This window comes from Macaca fascicularis, chromosome X (genome assembly GCF_037993035.2).
Source record: "Macaca fascicularis isolate 582-1 chromosome X, T2T-MFA8v1.1".
NCBI classification, from domain to species: domain Eukaryota; kingdom Metazoa; phylum Chordata; class Mammalia; order Primates; family Cercopithecidae; genus Macaca; species Macaca fascicularis.
This window is the reverse complement of record NC_088395.1, coordinates 114,280,449-114,295,948: the sequence shown is the minus strand read 5'-3', so window position 1 is coordinate 114,295,948 and position 15,500 is coordinate 114,280,449. Positions and strand designations below refer to the sequence as shown.

The following is a 15,500-nucleotide window of genomic DNA, read 5'->3' as shown; positions in this document are numbered from 1 at the left end:
TTGTAACTGCACAGTTTCTCTCAAGCAATGATTGTCCCCAAATTAAAGTGTTAACAGAAGACTAATTCATGAATGTGCCTATAGTTCTCCACGAGGCCATTAGCAAAGTCCTAACACATAGACAATCTTTTTTTTTTTTTTCTTACTAAGCATGTATTTACTGCATTTGTACTGCGTGCCAGGCACCGGTCCAAGCCTTGCTTGTACAGTAGTAAGTAAGATAAGCCCCTGCCCTCACAAGGTTTATCTTCTAGTGTAGAAAGCCAATCAGTGCTCACCTGAGACCTTGCATGACCCATTTTCAGTCATGGTCTTGTCTGACTGTGCCTTCAGTACTGCTAGAAAGAATAGAGGTCCTACTGATTACTGATTGTTTGTACTATCAAAGTGGTTCTTGGGGTCAAAACGTTGTGCAAGTTAGAAGTTCTACATACAGGGAAACATTGCTAGGACCTTCAGGAGAATAATTTAAATATGGACTCCATTTTAACAACAACTTCTCGAACTACCCCCTCCCTGTAGCAGTATATGTAAAACCACGAGAACAAACATTGAAATCAGACAGAAAGTTAGAAAGATAAATTTGAAACAGTGTTAAAAGGGCTGCTCACTTGGGGAGCCATTTTGCCAGCAGTGTTTGGGAACCAGAGTTTTTACTTTTCATAGAGTTTGTCACGTTCTTGTAGCCCTTTTTTTCACTCTCCAAAGAGCTCAGTTATGCTTCCTACAGGGTGTTCATAAAGTCCATAGGTAAATATTTATAAAGTCATCAAAGACATCTTTGATCTGTAAAAAGTAAAATAAAATTATATATTTATGTTTCCAGACATTAGGGTATCCATAAAACACGCACACCTTGTGTGGCATTACTTCCATTTCAGGGATGCGGGTCTAGCAGCATAGAGAGTTTAGAGGTCTTCCATGAAGTCTCCAGCTGGCTAGCAGCCAAGGTGGAAAAAAAACTCTGACCTTCGGACATATTTTCTTCCCACTTGAACAAGTTCATTTAAAATGGGAGCTAAAGTGATGTTTCTTGGGGCATAACTCCCTTCACAAATGCATCAGGGGAGTCCCTCTCAATTTTTCATCTCATTACTGTCTGTCTGAGAGCTCAGTACCAGCTCTGTAGGCCAAACCCATCATTGCAGCAGCCTATCGTTGGAGAGAAATCACCCAGTGACCTGACAGATGCCTTCTGGGTCATCTCCCAATCATGCTCAGTGCCCGGTGCCCCAAGATGTCCAAGGAGTATCCGTGAAACTCTTGTCCTCTCAACTGCTGAGCTAGTAACTGTCTATACTTGGCTGTTCCTCGGTTTCCATATTTACTTTAGCTCTTCTGCAACTCTGTCAACAAACTCCATGGTATTATTAGTTTTAGCAAATAACAGGATGTCAGAACTGTTGACCAGGATTCCTTAGTTTGCTGTTAGAGCTCTATCCCTAGGACATAGGGGCTAGTGTTCCCCTTATTTTTTAAGTTGTATGAGCTTTGGCAAGAAGTCTTCTTGGTCAGGCCCACCATGCTCTGGTGTCTATAGGTCTTTAAGGTTGCTCGTGCCACAAAGGCCCCACCCACAGAGACCCGGGCACTTCTGTCTTTGCTTGGTGGTACAAAGACATCTGTAGAGTAGATTTAAAAAAAGAAGAAGAAAGAAAGAAAGAAAAGAAATCAATGCTAATACTTTGAACTTTCCATTTTTGTGCTTTATTTTTACAATCTTGTTGTGGGCTTAAAAGCCGCCTGTCCTTGGTAAGGTGGCTTCAATGCTTAACATTCATACTGTCGGCAAGTGCCAGGGATGGTATTTTAGGCTGGCACTAAGAATTTCCAGGTTTTTGACCCTAAATATCTTTTTCTTTCAACTCCACCCCAACACTGAATGTCTCAAGGAACAAGAGAAGAGGTTAAAAGGGTCACCCTGTTGCTGGCAGGCAACCAGGAAGTCTAGGCCTTGGGGAGAAGCATAGCTTTTGTTTATTTAAGCCCCAAACCTAGCAAACAATGTAAATTAAACATAAAAATAAAATAAAATAAAATAAAATAAGGCCAAAAGACAGGCCGGATGCATACCACAGAGAACAGTAAATTCCTCTCCTGCTCCCCCTTGGAGAGAGGAGTCAGTGAGCAGGGGAGATGGCCTTGTTGCCAGGGAGGGGCTCACAAGCAATGGGATTGGGTGAGGATGGTAGGCAGGGGTGAGTTCCAGGCTTGGATCAGGGTGGGGACGGGCATGTTTGCAGAGATCCTGGCAAGACTTTATAGTCAGCCCCAGCAGGTTCTTGAGGGGGGAATGAGTCACACCCCTTTCACCTGGGAATTGACCCAGGTTTGACCGGGCAGTGACAGCCACAGGGCTGGAGAAGAGCTGGTTCCTGTAGAAGGGAGGTTGGGCCAGTTCATTGACCAAACTATGCTGTTAGAGAAAAATCAGCCCCTTCCCCTTCTCTATGCTGGGTTCTCTCTTTCCCACAACGATGCCCATCCCTCCCCCGCCGCATGTCCCTGACCTGCCAGACTGAGAGTTTTCACTGACCACTGTGAAGTGTCTTAAAAGGCATCTGTTCCTCTTAACAGGCAGGCAAAAATTGCCAAAGATTTGGATATAAATCAGAGCATGTTCAGGATCATCTCTCTAATAGTAGCTCTCACTCACATTCTGGTCAAACTTTCAGGAGTGAGAGAAAGAAAGGGCAGAACAGACAGCAGGTCTAGAATATGCCAAGCCTCGTCTGAATGTGTCACACGAAGTGGGTCTCAGTGCCCCTGGCACCATAGGGGCTCTTCAGATAGATCCTTTCTTGGCTCTTACCTTTAGGCCAGCAGTTCCTAAAAGCAGTTCCATGGACTACTGTCAAAAGAGCTGCATCCAAAACACCTGAGAAATACCCTTCTCCTGCCCCACACCTATTCCACTAGACGTGCTAGGGCTGCAGCCCAGGATGCCTGCATTTTCCACAATCTCCCTTAGGCCCACTGCAGCCCACCATCAAGGTTTACCTGCTGTGTGTCCAATTGTCTGCTGACGCTGATTGGTCACTGACTACTCTGTTGAAAGTAATACTATAATTTAGTTCATACTCAAGTATTTGAACTGATAGTGGCTGAATGTGGCACCTTCCCAGGGCTTTTTGCATTGGAAAAGAAGCTGTTCTCATTCCTCAAAGTATAAACGAAGAACTCCAGGAGAGATCATTGGAACCCAAAGGCACGATTCTCATGGTGGCATTTGTAAGGACCACAGTAGCGGTCTGGAAAACAGCTGACTGAGAGGGATATTTTTTTTTCTCACCGCCCTTCAGATCACACTTCTCAGGTCACAGAGGGCCTCTATGCCAGGACTGGCTCTAGTTAGAACTGTCCTCAAGAGGAGCCTGTGGGAATCATTTCTTAGGCGTCCATATGATTGATTGTGCACAAATGGTACTTGTTTTTATTTCTCCTTCATTTAAAAGAGCCCATTATAATGCATGATTGACGTCTTTGAAAACTGTGCTTCTGGCAGTGCCAGGACTTCCTGTTTGCAGTATGCAGTGTGAGGCTTCAAATTGGTTCCCCCTGTGTCCACCTGAATACCACCTCAAGCTTCCCCTAAGACCCTGTCACCTGTCACCCTTGCACAGCACACAGCTAGCTCTGGATGTCAGAGAGCGCAGAGGCCATGACTTTTGACATTCTGGCATGGTCTAGAGTGTCCTACCTTGCTATCTTGCTATGTCTTATGGCCTTACTACTCCTTTGGGGTCATGGGGAAGGTGAAAACATCGGGGAAGGGGGGCAGATGCCCCTCTCTGCCTGGCTGTCTGTGAATTATTAGACTGTGTGAAAGGCTGGAGAGGGTGTTTGCACAAATGCATGTGCTTCCGTGCTACTCTTTCTTCCTGAGAAGTTGTGTGTATTCCTTGTCAGTGATTCTCAAACCAGGCCAGGAGACCTTCCTTAAGTCCTTCCAACACTCCTTTGAGATTCCTGGTGCTGTTCCCATGGTTGGGGGGCCCTCCTCAGGGAGAAGCTGGCCCTGTTTCTCCTTTTCTTTCTGTTCTGGCAGTAGTGTGCCCCTGCCTCCTGCCACTGCCCCCACCCCAGCTAGGCTGCCTTCTATCCATCCTGGAAGGTGGGAGGCAGTGGGTGGTGATGGCTGGAGAGCCAGAGGCCCTTTGCAATCTGCAGAGCCCCTCTTCACATGTGATAGAGTCCCACAACTGAGAATCAAGGAGCTACCTCAAATGAGCTCATGGTGAATAGCTCTGCTGTGAGGTAAGCAAGGGCCCTAGGAGGCATCATAGCCAAGGAACTAAAGAGCCCAGCATTATTAACCATCCTTTTGTTCCCTAGAGAACCTGTGCCACTTCAAAGGTCACCCATTCTATAGTGGGGCCCACAATGGAGACAGGTGCTCCTGCCCTCTTCATAGGCCCCTCGTCTGCTGCACCCCCATCCCCAACAAGATCCTCCTGGTTGCTGTCTTCCAAGCATTGCCAATAGCCTCCGAGTCCTCCACATGCTACTCAAAGTAACCCTGGCAACTGCCAGAGAAAATGGCTTGGAATTTCGGCTCTTGGAACTGTTCCACAGAGCAGAGTGGATGGAGAGAGGCCTTGCCAGTGTCTCGCTGGCCTGGATAGACTGGTGGAGGGCTGGTGCAGACGCATAAAAGTGAAGAGTGGCCATAGTCTTGCTGCTTTCTTTCCCAGCCCCTGGGAAGGCTGCAGGACACTGGGATTTCCAGAGGATGGGCTGTGACGAGGGAGCCTGTTTGTCTACCTGAAAATGCTTGCCGGTCTGTAGGAGAGGGCAAGGAACCTTAGCACCTGCCTGTGAAAGAGGTGGGACAAGTGTAAGGCTGAGAGGAGCTGGTCAAAGGACAAAGATCAAGAAGTTGGCAGGGAGAGGTGAGCCCACGCTAAGCAAAGACCCCCGTCTTGGAAGAAAGGGACTGGCAACTCAGAAAGCAAATACTTGTGCCTTGTTCCCTTGCTTTACAAAGCCTTAGGGTTAAGGAAGGGAACAAGGGTGAGAGAACTTTCCTGGCACTGTCAGCCACAATGTTAAAGGAATGGTAGATCCCACAGAAACCCCAAGTTTCGTGCTGCTGCATTATCCTATCTAGGTGGGCACCAGTTGAGGGGCAGGGTGGGGAGAAGAAAAGCACGCCTCATTCTGCCCCATGATGCCCCAGATGGTAGTAGCATGGTCCTTCCCAACCCCAGGCCACCCCCCAACCCAAGCACCCCCAAGCCTGAGGCTTTTTCCTGAAGCAAACATTTCACTAAGGTCTAACCAGTAGGAGACTTCTGAATTGGCCACAGACCTAGAATATTCTGGAAAGAAGCACAATTTTGGACTTGTACTGCCAATTTACTGTTTTAAATTTCCTTGAAATGTGCCTTGCGCTTTGAATAAGCATTCAACTTTGAATTGAACTGATTTGAATTGAATTAAATGATAATGGCAACTAGTGTGGGTAGGGGAAAGGAGGACAGTGACTCCATTTACCAAGGTTAGTTTTACCAACCGCCTTTTTCAGGGATATCTATTTCCTACTTGTAGATGGACAATGGGGAGGGTGGAAAATAAGAGGAGGGCTTGGAAAAATTATGGAGGTAAATTTTACCAGCTGCAAGGCATAAGGGGAAGGGAGACAGGCATAAATATTGACACAAGGTTCATGAAATTTAAGATCCACTGAGCTAAACTGCATTCCTGGATAAGTCGCCAATACTTCCAGTCCTGCTGACATGGCAGAACAAACCACCCCCCACCATCGTGAGCTACCAAAGTTAGGGTGACGAAGGTGATTTGACAAGAGCAGTTTTTTACTTCTCTGAGTGAGGGCAGGAGGGGTAAAATGCCTTGTTAAAACAAGGTTTGGTTGTGCCTGTCGTCCCTAGTGTCACTCAGAGATTGTTTGTGATGCTCACATGGGACCTTGGACGGGAGGAAGCTGAAAGGCACAATTCATTGCCCCTGCCATCATTCAGTGCCAGAGTTTGCCCCAAATCAATTGCTAGAACTGCTTTTCCAAGACAGTGTCCATATCTCCGCCAAGATTCTCCTTGGGCTCCCTCCCACTCGTCATCGCCTTCTGCATCTGCATCTGCATCCTCCTCCCCATTTTCCTGCCCCCGAAATTCAGAGCTCTGGGTCCTGGCCATGCAGGGCAGTTCACATGATCCACAGAGAACAAGGCACTTTCTCTTTCTCCGTCTTTCCTTCTTGCTTCCCTCCTTCTGGACTTTGGGGATTTTCCATGAAACCAAAGTAACTATGTAAGTGGCAGTGGCCTTCCTGTCTATAGTCTCCCACACTGGAGTGGAACCAGAAGGGAAGAGAGAAGATAAGTGAGAAGCAAGGACAAATTAAACCATGGCATTTCAGCCTCCTTATTCCCCCAGCCTCTTCAGAAAAAGGGACAAGTAAGTAATTAGAACTAGACAGAGCTTCAGATGGAAGGGGCCCGCGGTGGAGGAGTAAGTGGGGAGGGATGTTTTTCAACCATCCCATTAACACTGTGTTAACGCTCTAGTGCTCAATATCCTTTTTGTATTTCCTTTTCCAGCTCCTAACCCAATGTTTGCTTTGTGGCTTCTCCCGCACCTCTCGCATCATGTCTTTTTCCGCTTCTTCTGACACAGGACCCTGTGTTTTGCTGGCAACATTGCCGAATCTTTGGGTGGAACATTCCCTGTAGATAATAAGGAAGACTTGCCTATAAATAGTTTCCTTCTGGCTGTGTGGTACACAGTACTTCAAGTGTGACAAAAAGGGAAGTGAGATGTTCCCCCTCATCACCACCCCCAACCTACCGCACCCACCCTGAATCTGCTGTCCAACCGCTATCAGGGCTCTGAGATCCTGCCCAGGGTTATGCCACCCAGACTTTGCTCAGTCTCTGTTCTACTGTCCCATGGGAACCTGGCACAGGAAGGGCTCTTGTCCTAGAGAGTCCAGTCTGGCTTTTGAAGGGGAACAGATGAGTAGGAAATGCTGAGGCACTTCTTTCAGCTCAAAGGGAATATGCTGGCTTCTAAGGCCTCCTGAAATGAAGGGAATTGGCACTGTCCTCGTTATGCCACCCTCCATCTAGAAGGTCACCCCTGAGAAAGGTAGGGTCAGCTATGTCTGTTTTGTTGGTATGTCCCATTAAAACTACAACTGAGAGCCAGCAAAGGGCCTGGCTCCTCAGTGAGGCACTGTTGCCGTATTGGCTCTGGGTTCAGCCTACATTGTGAGTTATGGGATGTCGGAAAGAGAATTTGGCAACATTTGTTAATGTTGGGGTAGCTGGGCCATTGAATGCCTAGGCAACTGTTTCCTGTTTGGGGCCCACTTCCACGGGACACAAGGACCCTGAGAGTCTCAATATTGGATCAGATCATGGATAGGTACAGCACAAATTTCCACTCACTGCAAGGTGTGGAACAGCTATTCTGCATGGAGAAATTTTCTGGTGTGCTGAGGATTAAGCAGAAAACTCTTTGGGTTCCTCCTCCTTCCCCCACCCCCACCCTTCCTACCCACCCTTATCTCCCCTGCCCTTGTTGTTGGAAAATCTTTTTTTGTTTTTGTTTTTTGTTTGTTTTGTTTTGTTTTTGACGGAGTTTCACTCTTGTTGCCCAAGCTGGAGTGCAATGCCACGATCTTGGCTCACTGCAACCTCCGCCTCCCAGGTTCAAGCGATTCTTCTGCCTCAGCCTCACGAGTAGCTGGGATTACAGGCGTGCGCCACCATGCTCAGCTAATTTTTTGTATTTTTAATAGAAACAGGGTTTCACCATGTTGGCCAGGCTGGTCTCGAATTCCTAACCTGAGGTGATCCACCGGCCTCGGCCTCCCAAAGTGCTGAGATTACAGGCGTGAGTCACTGTGCCTGGCCAGAAAATCTTTCTACAGAGACATTTAAGTCCATATTCTTCCTTTAGGGAGCTAGTGGACCCTGGGATCCATTCATTCTTTCCTATTGGAGGATCATAAGGTCTCAGGGTGATCACATCTCACTCAACAGAACCAGAGATGTAGAGAGGATGAAAGCTTGTCTGAGTCTGGGATGAACCTGGGACCTCCTTTCCAAGTCTTTTTTTTTTTTTTTAAACTAAATCTTTGATATGAACCTTGTTTTCTTATTGACCTCATTTTCCTAAAAGCTGAGCACAGCTGGAATAGGAGGAAAAAGGAGTTAATTAAGGGTGCCGGTGAGTGGGGCTTCAGGAACTCAAAGTTTGACTGGATTGTGATTGTGCTGCCAAGACTCCATACTTGATTTGGAATATTGTACACCCCAGGCCTACATGTTCCATTCTGGAAGCCACCCTGTTAGATTAATGTCTCCTATTTCCCAAACAGATAGCTTTCTTTGAGGATTGCTTGGCTGCCTTTTGGAATGATGTGGGTGAGCATGGCCGTCTCATAAAACTTATTTGGACAGTTGGATATTGTTCCAGTCACCCATTGCAGCTCTCCTCTGCCTCACGTGTTAGAAAAGCCAAGGCTCGCAGAACTCAAAGGCAGTCTCTGGACCTCTCTAACAGTAGGACTGCTGCTTCTCACCCTTTCTTCCTCCTTACCACTCTCTGGCACCTCCAAACCCCCTACCAACTTCCTCAACTCACTCATTCAAGCCTCTACCCATTCAACAAACCTATTCCCTGCCTCACTGATCAGTGCAGTAGGAACAAATTTGATCTCTGGGTCAGGAAGACCCTGGGCTGCAGTTCCAGCTCTGTAATTTATTACCTTTGCCGCCTTGGGCAAGGTAGCCTCTCAGACCCTTGATTTCTTCATCTGTAAAATGATAGTGACAGTGCCTATACCTTGGGGTTGGTGGCGCAGCCAGCACAGTGTCTGCCCATAGCTGATGCTATATTAATAGTAACTACAATTGTCAGTGAGTCTCAGACTCAGTTTGCTTTCATAATTGAAGTACAACTAATGAACAACTCAGACGAGATCAGGTGTGTTCAGGGAGGTATGGCCCTAGACAAATTAATGATCAATTCAAATGCAGCTTTGCTGGGAACCTTAACCCTTTTGCCTTCCCTTCCCATGCCCCCTGGATTTCTCTGCCTCTGTCTCCACATAAGGGAGTCCCTGTTGAAGGAGCTGTTTTACTTCTGTCCTGTGCCCTGTTTCCCTGGTGGTGTTTTTCCCCTGACAGCCCAGCTTATTTCTCTGTCCCCTTTTCTTCTCATCATCTTCCTTGGAATCTTGAGGGGAGGGGAAAGCAATAGTTGAGGAAAAATTAACAAGCCAATGAAAGGTCAGCTCGGAGACTTTCTGGACCAAGAAAACTCTATGTGGTGCGGAGGGCAGATTAATACTAATATATCAGGGAATTCTGATACTAGTTAAGCTCCTGATTTAAGAAGTTTTTTTTCAACGAATGCTCTTGATGATCCATAAGTATAGTCTGCACTTTGTTCTGTCTACTACACTTGTCTTAGTGAAACGCCATGTTCAGAGAGCTTGCGTCTTAAAGTTAATGGAATGTCCTGAGATCGGGATTGTCTCCTACCTAAAGTGAGATGAAGAAAAACACCATCCCGGGCTAGTGCAGCAGATTTACTTAGTTTATTGGTCAGCACTTTGCAATATAATGGCTCTTGTACACATATTATCACCACTGGAATCCACCAATAGAGCACCACACCATAGCCAAAAATGTTGGCTGTTCAGTGGCATAACTGCCCTGGAAGCCGGGAGGAAATCAAGGCCTTCAGACTGGGCTTGGCTGGGGCCTTGGCCAGGGTGTTGGTGCCAGGCACCTGGTTAAGATAAATGTCCTGAAGCAAATAATAATTACCTTCTTTGCTGATAAGAGGCCCCAGTACTTTTCCAATAGCATGATTGCATTAGGATCTTTCTTTGGACCACAGCCTGTGGAGCACTGATTCATGGGTACTGGCCTTAACTTCATCCAAACTATTGTATATGTGGTGGAACCCAGTGTTCTCCTTTGGTCCTGGGTTTGTGTAAATAATATTCCCGGTTCCATCACCTGTCCCTGCCCCTCTTGCTCCTTCTGGTGGCAATCCTGCTTCTGTCCACCAGGTGGCCTCACTTAGGAAGAAGCAGAAGAAAAGGACCTCAAGTCTCTGGTGCTTTTGGTTTTTTTTTTCCCCCTCAGCTTGAGGCTGAATATAAAGAACATATGTTTTAATGGAAACGTGTAACTTTTATTATGGAACAATCACCTCATCTAGTTTATGGTTTGGAGTCTGTTTTTCCTGAAGTACCCTCTAATGCTGTGCATGGCTGGGCCCATCACAGGGCAGGTGTTTTCCTGGGATTGTTTATATATATTTATACCTTTGGTTTAGAGTGTTGTCATTCACTTTTTTAAAGAAAAGTAACAAAGTTTTGTTTTTAAAAAATAGAGACACGGGATCCTGGATAATGTTTAATGTATTTTATTTGAAGAGTAGAATGTGGTAGACCAAAGAGAAAAGGGCTGGCGTCTTGTGGTCACTCCAATGCTCACTCCCATGCCCTGTCTCCTCCTCACCTCCTCTGTCACCCACCTAGCTGCTCTCCCATACATGTTCACCCACTCACCTCAGCTCCCGCACACCATACATATGCATCTGTAGATTAGAGTGGACCTGTGCATGCATTACATGCATGTCACAGACCTGTACATGTGCCAGTCCACAGACAAGTACTCCCACACCTGAACTTTCAGAGGAAGGGGCAAGTGGATGAGTGCTGGGGTTCAGGGCAGGTCGGCATGCCAGCTGGCTGGTGAGGGGAAAGCTGGGTTGATTAGAAAGTGAATGTGCAGGTGACAAAGTATGTGTGCAGGGGAGAGACTGAGAGGGCAGTGACTGGGAAGAAGGTGAGGCCGTGATGGTGAGGGCGGGTGTCAGGGAGTATGACATAGGAGAGCATGCAAAGCCATGGGGGCATGCTGGCTGCCACCTGAAGAAGAGCTTTTCAAACTAGCGCTGTTCTCTACTGAATGCCCTCTGCCTCTTGTTAGGGCATTTGTATTTCTTATTTCTCTAGAAATCAGCTCCAGTTTGGATTTTATCAATCTCTAGAGCCCTCTTTGGAGATGCCAGTTGGTACAAGAAAGCGCTGAACTGTTTACAGTCTCAGCCTAAGGTTCAGGGAGGGGATGTGGTTTAACTGGGCCACAAAGCCCGGTACAGGACTCATTTGCATGGCCCCTGACGCCATGTGACGCAGCCGGCTCCTCCTATATAAAGAAGCAGGAGCCAAAATATCTCCGAGTCTGGGTTGGACTGGCGGCCGCGGAGTTTGTGACACACGAGGTGACACCCCTCGAGTCACTTCCCTTCCACTCCAGCTGGAGCGCCTGCCTGGCTTTGGGTTCGTTCTGCAGCCTTCGTCCCGCTCCTAGCCTCAGGGCCGGACTCCAGCGCAGAGCCCAGCCCAGCGCAGCCTGCCAGCAGCCGCCCAGCAGCCCAGCACGGCAGGAAACCCGGCCAGAGCTCCCCAGCAGCCCGAGTCATGAACACCGAAATGTATCAGACCCCCATGGAGGTGGCGGTCTATCAGCTGCACAATTTCTCCATCTCCTTCTTCTCTTCCCTGCTTGGAGGGGATGTGGTTTCCGTTAAGCTGGACAACAGGTAACCGCTGACTCTGGAGCCTACCGAGCCGGGGCGCCGGCCGGAGCTGGGCTACCAGCCCGATCTCTGAGCGAGCTGTGCGCCGCTGGTCCCCGTTCCCCGCGGTGCAGCATCCTGGGAAGGGGCGGGGGTAGGGGACGCAGGAAGGGGGGGGTCACCGCCGCTCTGGGATCCGTCGTCGAAGCGTCCCTGCGGCCGCTGCGCCGTGAAAACGAGCTGCTGCAGCCGCAGAGGCAGCCGGAGGCAGAGGGGCGGCGGGCAGGGCCAGGCAGGGCTGGGCAGGGGGCTGGCCGAGTGCCGTGCGCCGCTTGGGAGAAGGCCGGAAGCTTACCAGCCGAGAAGGAATTCCTAGCTAGCTTTAGAGCCGGGTAGGTTTGCCCGGGACCTTGTAGGCCGACGGTGGGGTACTCCCCGGGTCGCACCCCCCATTGTTTGCATATCGTCTGAGCAGGCCACGGTGGCCTGTGCGCCCCAGGACTGGCACGCAGCTCCGATCGGTTGGAACTCGGGGCGGAACTCGGGGCGGCGGCAGCAGCGCTGAGCCGGCCTCGATGAGGAGATGCAGCTTCCTGCAGGGGCTAAGGAAGGATCTGGGGACAAAGTGTCCGGAACTCTGGGCCAGGGAGGCGAGAAAGAGAGAGAGAGAGGAAGAGCCAAGGCAGGTGGAGGACTTTGGCCACAACTGCCATGTACTCAGAGTAGAACCGAGTGGGTAATAGGTCGCTTTGCTTTTTGTCTTGGCAGTGCCTCCGGAGCCAGCGTGGTGGCCATAGACAACAAGATCGAACAGGCCATGGTGAGTGGCAACACTGCGTCATTCTCATCCCCTGACTTAGCTGCTGCTTATGTAACTCTGGGCAGGATTGAGGGAATGGGTGAAAAAGCCGTTAGCCAAAACCCTGAGGAAGCCGACAGCCTGCCTCCTATCCCCACTGGAGGTGGAGTCTGATTACAGTGACACTTTTTAGGGCATTTCCAGTCTTCCCTTCCCAGGCTCCCTCCTTTCTTCCTCTCTCCTCCATCTCAGGTCTTTGCAGCAGGCTCTGACTCTCTTCTGGGCCTGTTGCTGGGCAGGGAGCTCAGATTCTTGCATTTGTGTGCATCGTGCAGCTAGCAAGGGGCAGAGCTCATTGGATGCAACAGCACTGCAGTGCCTCTGCAGAGCCTGGACTGGGGTCAGGAGTTGGGTGGAAACAGGAAGCGAAGCACCTCACCCCTGTCCCTCTCCTTACCAGGTAGAGGTCATACTCCAAGGAGCAGCCACAATGGCTGCAGAGGGTTAGGACTTCAGCGGTTGGGAGCCACTTAATTGTGCCCTGGAGCTTAAGGACACCTTCCCTGCCCCCATTGCAGTCATCAAATTCAGAGAGGATGCAGGAGTTCTGTACCTTTCCCCAAGGCCAATGTCCTGCATGCTAACTGGCCGGCTGCAGGACAGCTGCAATTCAATGTGCTGGGTCATATGGAGGGGAGGAGACTCCAAAATAGCCAATTTTATTCTCTTGGTTAAGATTTGTACAGCAGACAAACAGTATGGGATGCATTGCAGGTCTCCCCTTCCCCCAGATCTGGATCAGCAGCAGCAGGGGCTTATGTAAAATGGGGGACATAGCAAACCACCGGCAACCAGCAGAAGTGTCATCCCAAAGGCCCCTCAGCAGCCAGCTTTGAAAGTCATTGGAAACTTGGAGGGGAGAACCTATCTAGTTCAAAGCTGGGCTCTCAACTCCAGCATGAGCCAAATCATGTAGCTCTCCTGAATGAGGGTTTAAGTGCTTCAGAGAAAGGTGAACGAGGAATTGGACTTGCCAGACCAGTTCACTGAGGGAAGGCTGGAGGGCCCTGGCATTAAGGACAGCACAGGCACACCAATGGCAGAGCAAAGGTGCTGCAGAGGGTCCATGATGGCTAAGGAATGGCTTTGTTATGATTCCCTCATTGGCAGGATCTGGTGAAGAATCATCTGATGTATGCTGTGAGAGAGGAGGTGGAGATCCTGAAGGAACAGATCCGAGAGCTGGTGGAGAAGAACTCCCAGCTAGAGCGTGAGAACACCCTGTTGAAGACCCTGGCAAGCCCAGAGCAGCTGGAGAAGTTCCAGTCCTGTCTGAGCCCTGAAGAGCCAGCTCCCGAATCCCCACAAGTGCCCGAGGCTCCTGGTGGTTCTGCGGTGTAAGTGGCTCTGTCCTCAGGGTGGGCAGAGCCACTAAACTTGTTTTACCTAGTTCTTTCCAGTTTGTTTTTGGCTCCCCAAGCGTCATCTCACGAGGAGAACTTTACACCTAGCATAGCTGGTGCCAAGAGATGTCCTAAGGACATGGCCACCTGGGTCCACTCCAGTGACAGACCCCCTGACAAGAGCAGGTCTCTGGAGGCTGAGTTGCATGGGGCCTAGTAACACCAAGCCAGTGAGCCTCTAATGCTACTGCGCCCTGGGGGCTCCCAGGGCCTGGGCAACTTAGCTGCAACTGGCAAAGGAGAAGGGTAGTTTGAGGTGTGACACCAGTTTGCTCCAGAAAGTTTAAGGGGTCTGTTTCTCATTTCCATGGACATCTTCAACAGCTTCACCTGACAATGACTGTTCCTATGAAGAAGCCACTTGTTTTAAGCAGAGACAACCTCTCTCTTCTCCCCTGCTTCATGAAGGCAGGGGACACAGATGGGAGAGATTGAGCCAAGTCAGCCTTCTGTTGGTTAATATGGTATAATGCATGGCTTTGTGCACAGCCCAGTGTGGGATTACAGCTTTGGGATGACCGCTTACAAAGTTCTGTTTGGTTAGTATTGGCATAGTTTTTCTATATAGCCATAAATGCGTATATATACCCATAGGGCTAGATCTGTATCTTAGTGTAGCGATGTATACATATACACATCCACCTACATGTTGAAGGGCCTAACCAGCCTTGGGAATATTGACTGGTCCCTTACCTCTTATGGCTAAGTCTTTGACTGTGTTCATTTACCAAGTTGACCCAGTTTGTCCTTTAGGTTAAGTAAGACTCGAGAGTAAAGGCAAGGAGAGGGGCCAAGCTCTGAATGCGGCCACGGATGCCTTGCTGCTGCAACCCTTTCCCCAGCTGTCCACTGAAACGTGAAGTCCTCTTTTGAATGCCAAACCCACCATTCACTGGTGCTGACTACATAGAATGGGGTTGAGAGAAGATCAGTTTGGGCTTCACAGTGTCATTTGAAAACGTTTTTTGTTTTGTTTTGTTTTGTTTTGTTTTGTAATTATTGTGGAAAACTTTCAAGTGAACAGAAGGATGGTGTCCTACTGTGGATGAGGGATGAACAAGGGAATGGCTTTGATCCAATGGAGCCTGGGAGGTGTGCCCAGAAAGCTTGTCTGTAGCGGGTTTTGTGAGAGTGAACACTTTCCACTTTTTGACACCTTATCCTGATGTATGGTTCCAGGATTTGGATTTTGATTTTTCAAATGTAGCTTGAAATTTCAATAAACTTTGCTCTGTTTTTCTAAAAATAAACTTGGTGTCTGACTGAGTATAAACGGACTGGGTGGGAGAGGCCCCTCAGCCAGTAGGGGCTGTTTTGCTGACCCCCTGAATATCCCTTGAGCACCCTGTCAGTGCCCGGCCTATGCTGCAGCCGTGATCTCGTGTCATCTGCACAATACCCATATGAAGGACATGCTCTTTGCCCTCACTGTCTGGATAAAGAAACTGAGACTCAGTGAGTTTAAGTGACTTGCCCGAAGTCACATGACTATTATGGGAATTAGGACTCAAGCCCAGATCCTTCCTCTCTCTCCTGCTCTGCTTTCATATGAGAGCTTCGGAGTGAGTGGCAAGGTGACTCATAACACACAACCGTAGCTTGAGGGGATGATTTTGGAGAAAAGATACCCCCAGGAAGGCCCAAAAGAAACAGGCAGGGTATACATAGGAG

The 15,500-nt window shown here is 48.8% G+C and overlaps 1 protein-coding gene across 15 annotated transcripts in view; it reads left to right on the top strand.

The window, feature by feature from the left end:
• TSC22D3 (TSC22 domain family member 3) overlaps window positions 1–15,079 on the top strand; it is a 64,147-nt gene extending 49,068 nt beyond the window's left edge. For 12 of the 15 annotated variants that reach the window (XM_045384139.2, XM_015444109.3, XM_045384142.2 and 9 more), the window contains exons 3-4: window positions 12,336–12,387; window positions 13,537–15,079. In XM_045384139.2, coding sequence (XP_045240074.1) covers window positions 12,336–12,387; window positions 13,537–13,767 — 283 coding nt within the window. In that variant the 3' untranslated portion in view covers window positions 13,768–15,079. Of the gene's footprint in view, window positions 1–11,226; window positions 12,250–12,335; window positions 12,388–13,536 lie in introns of those variants that run through there. The other 3 variants (XM_005594315.4, XM_074029874.1, XM_005594316.4) reach the window with 3 other exon arrangements.
• Window positions 15,080–15,500: the final 421 nt, after the last annotated feature.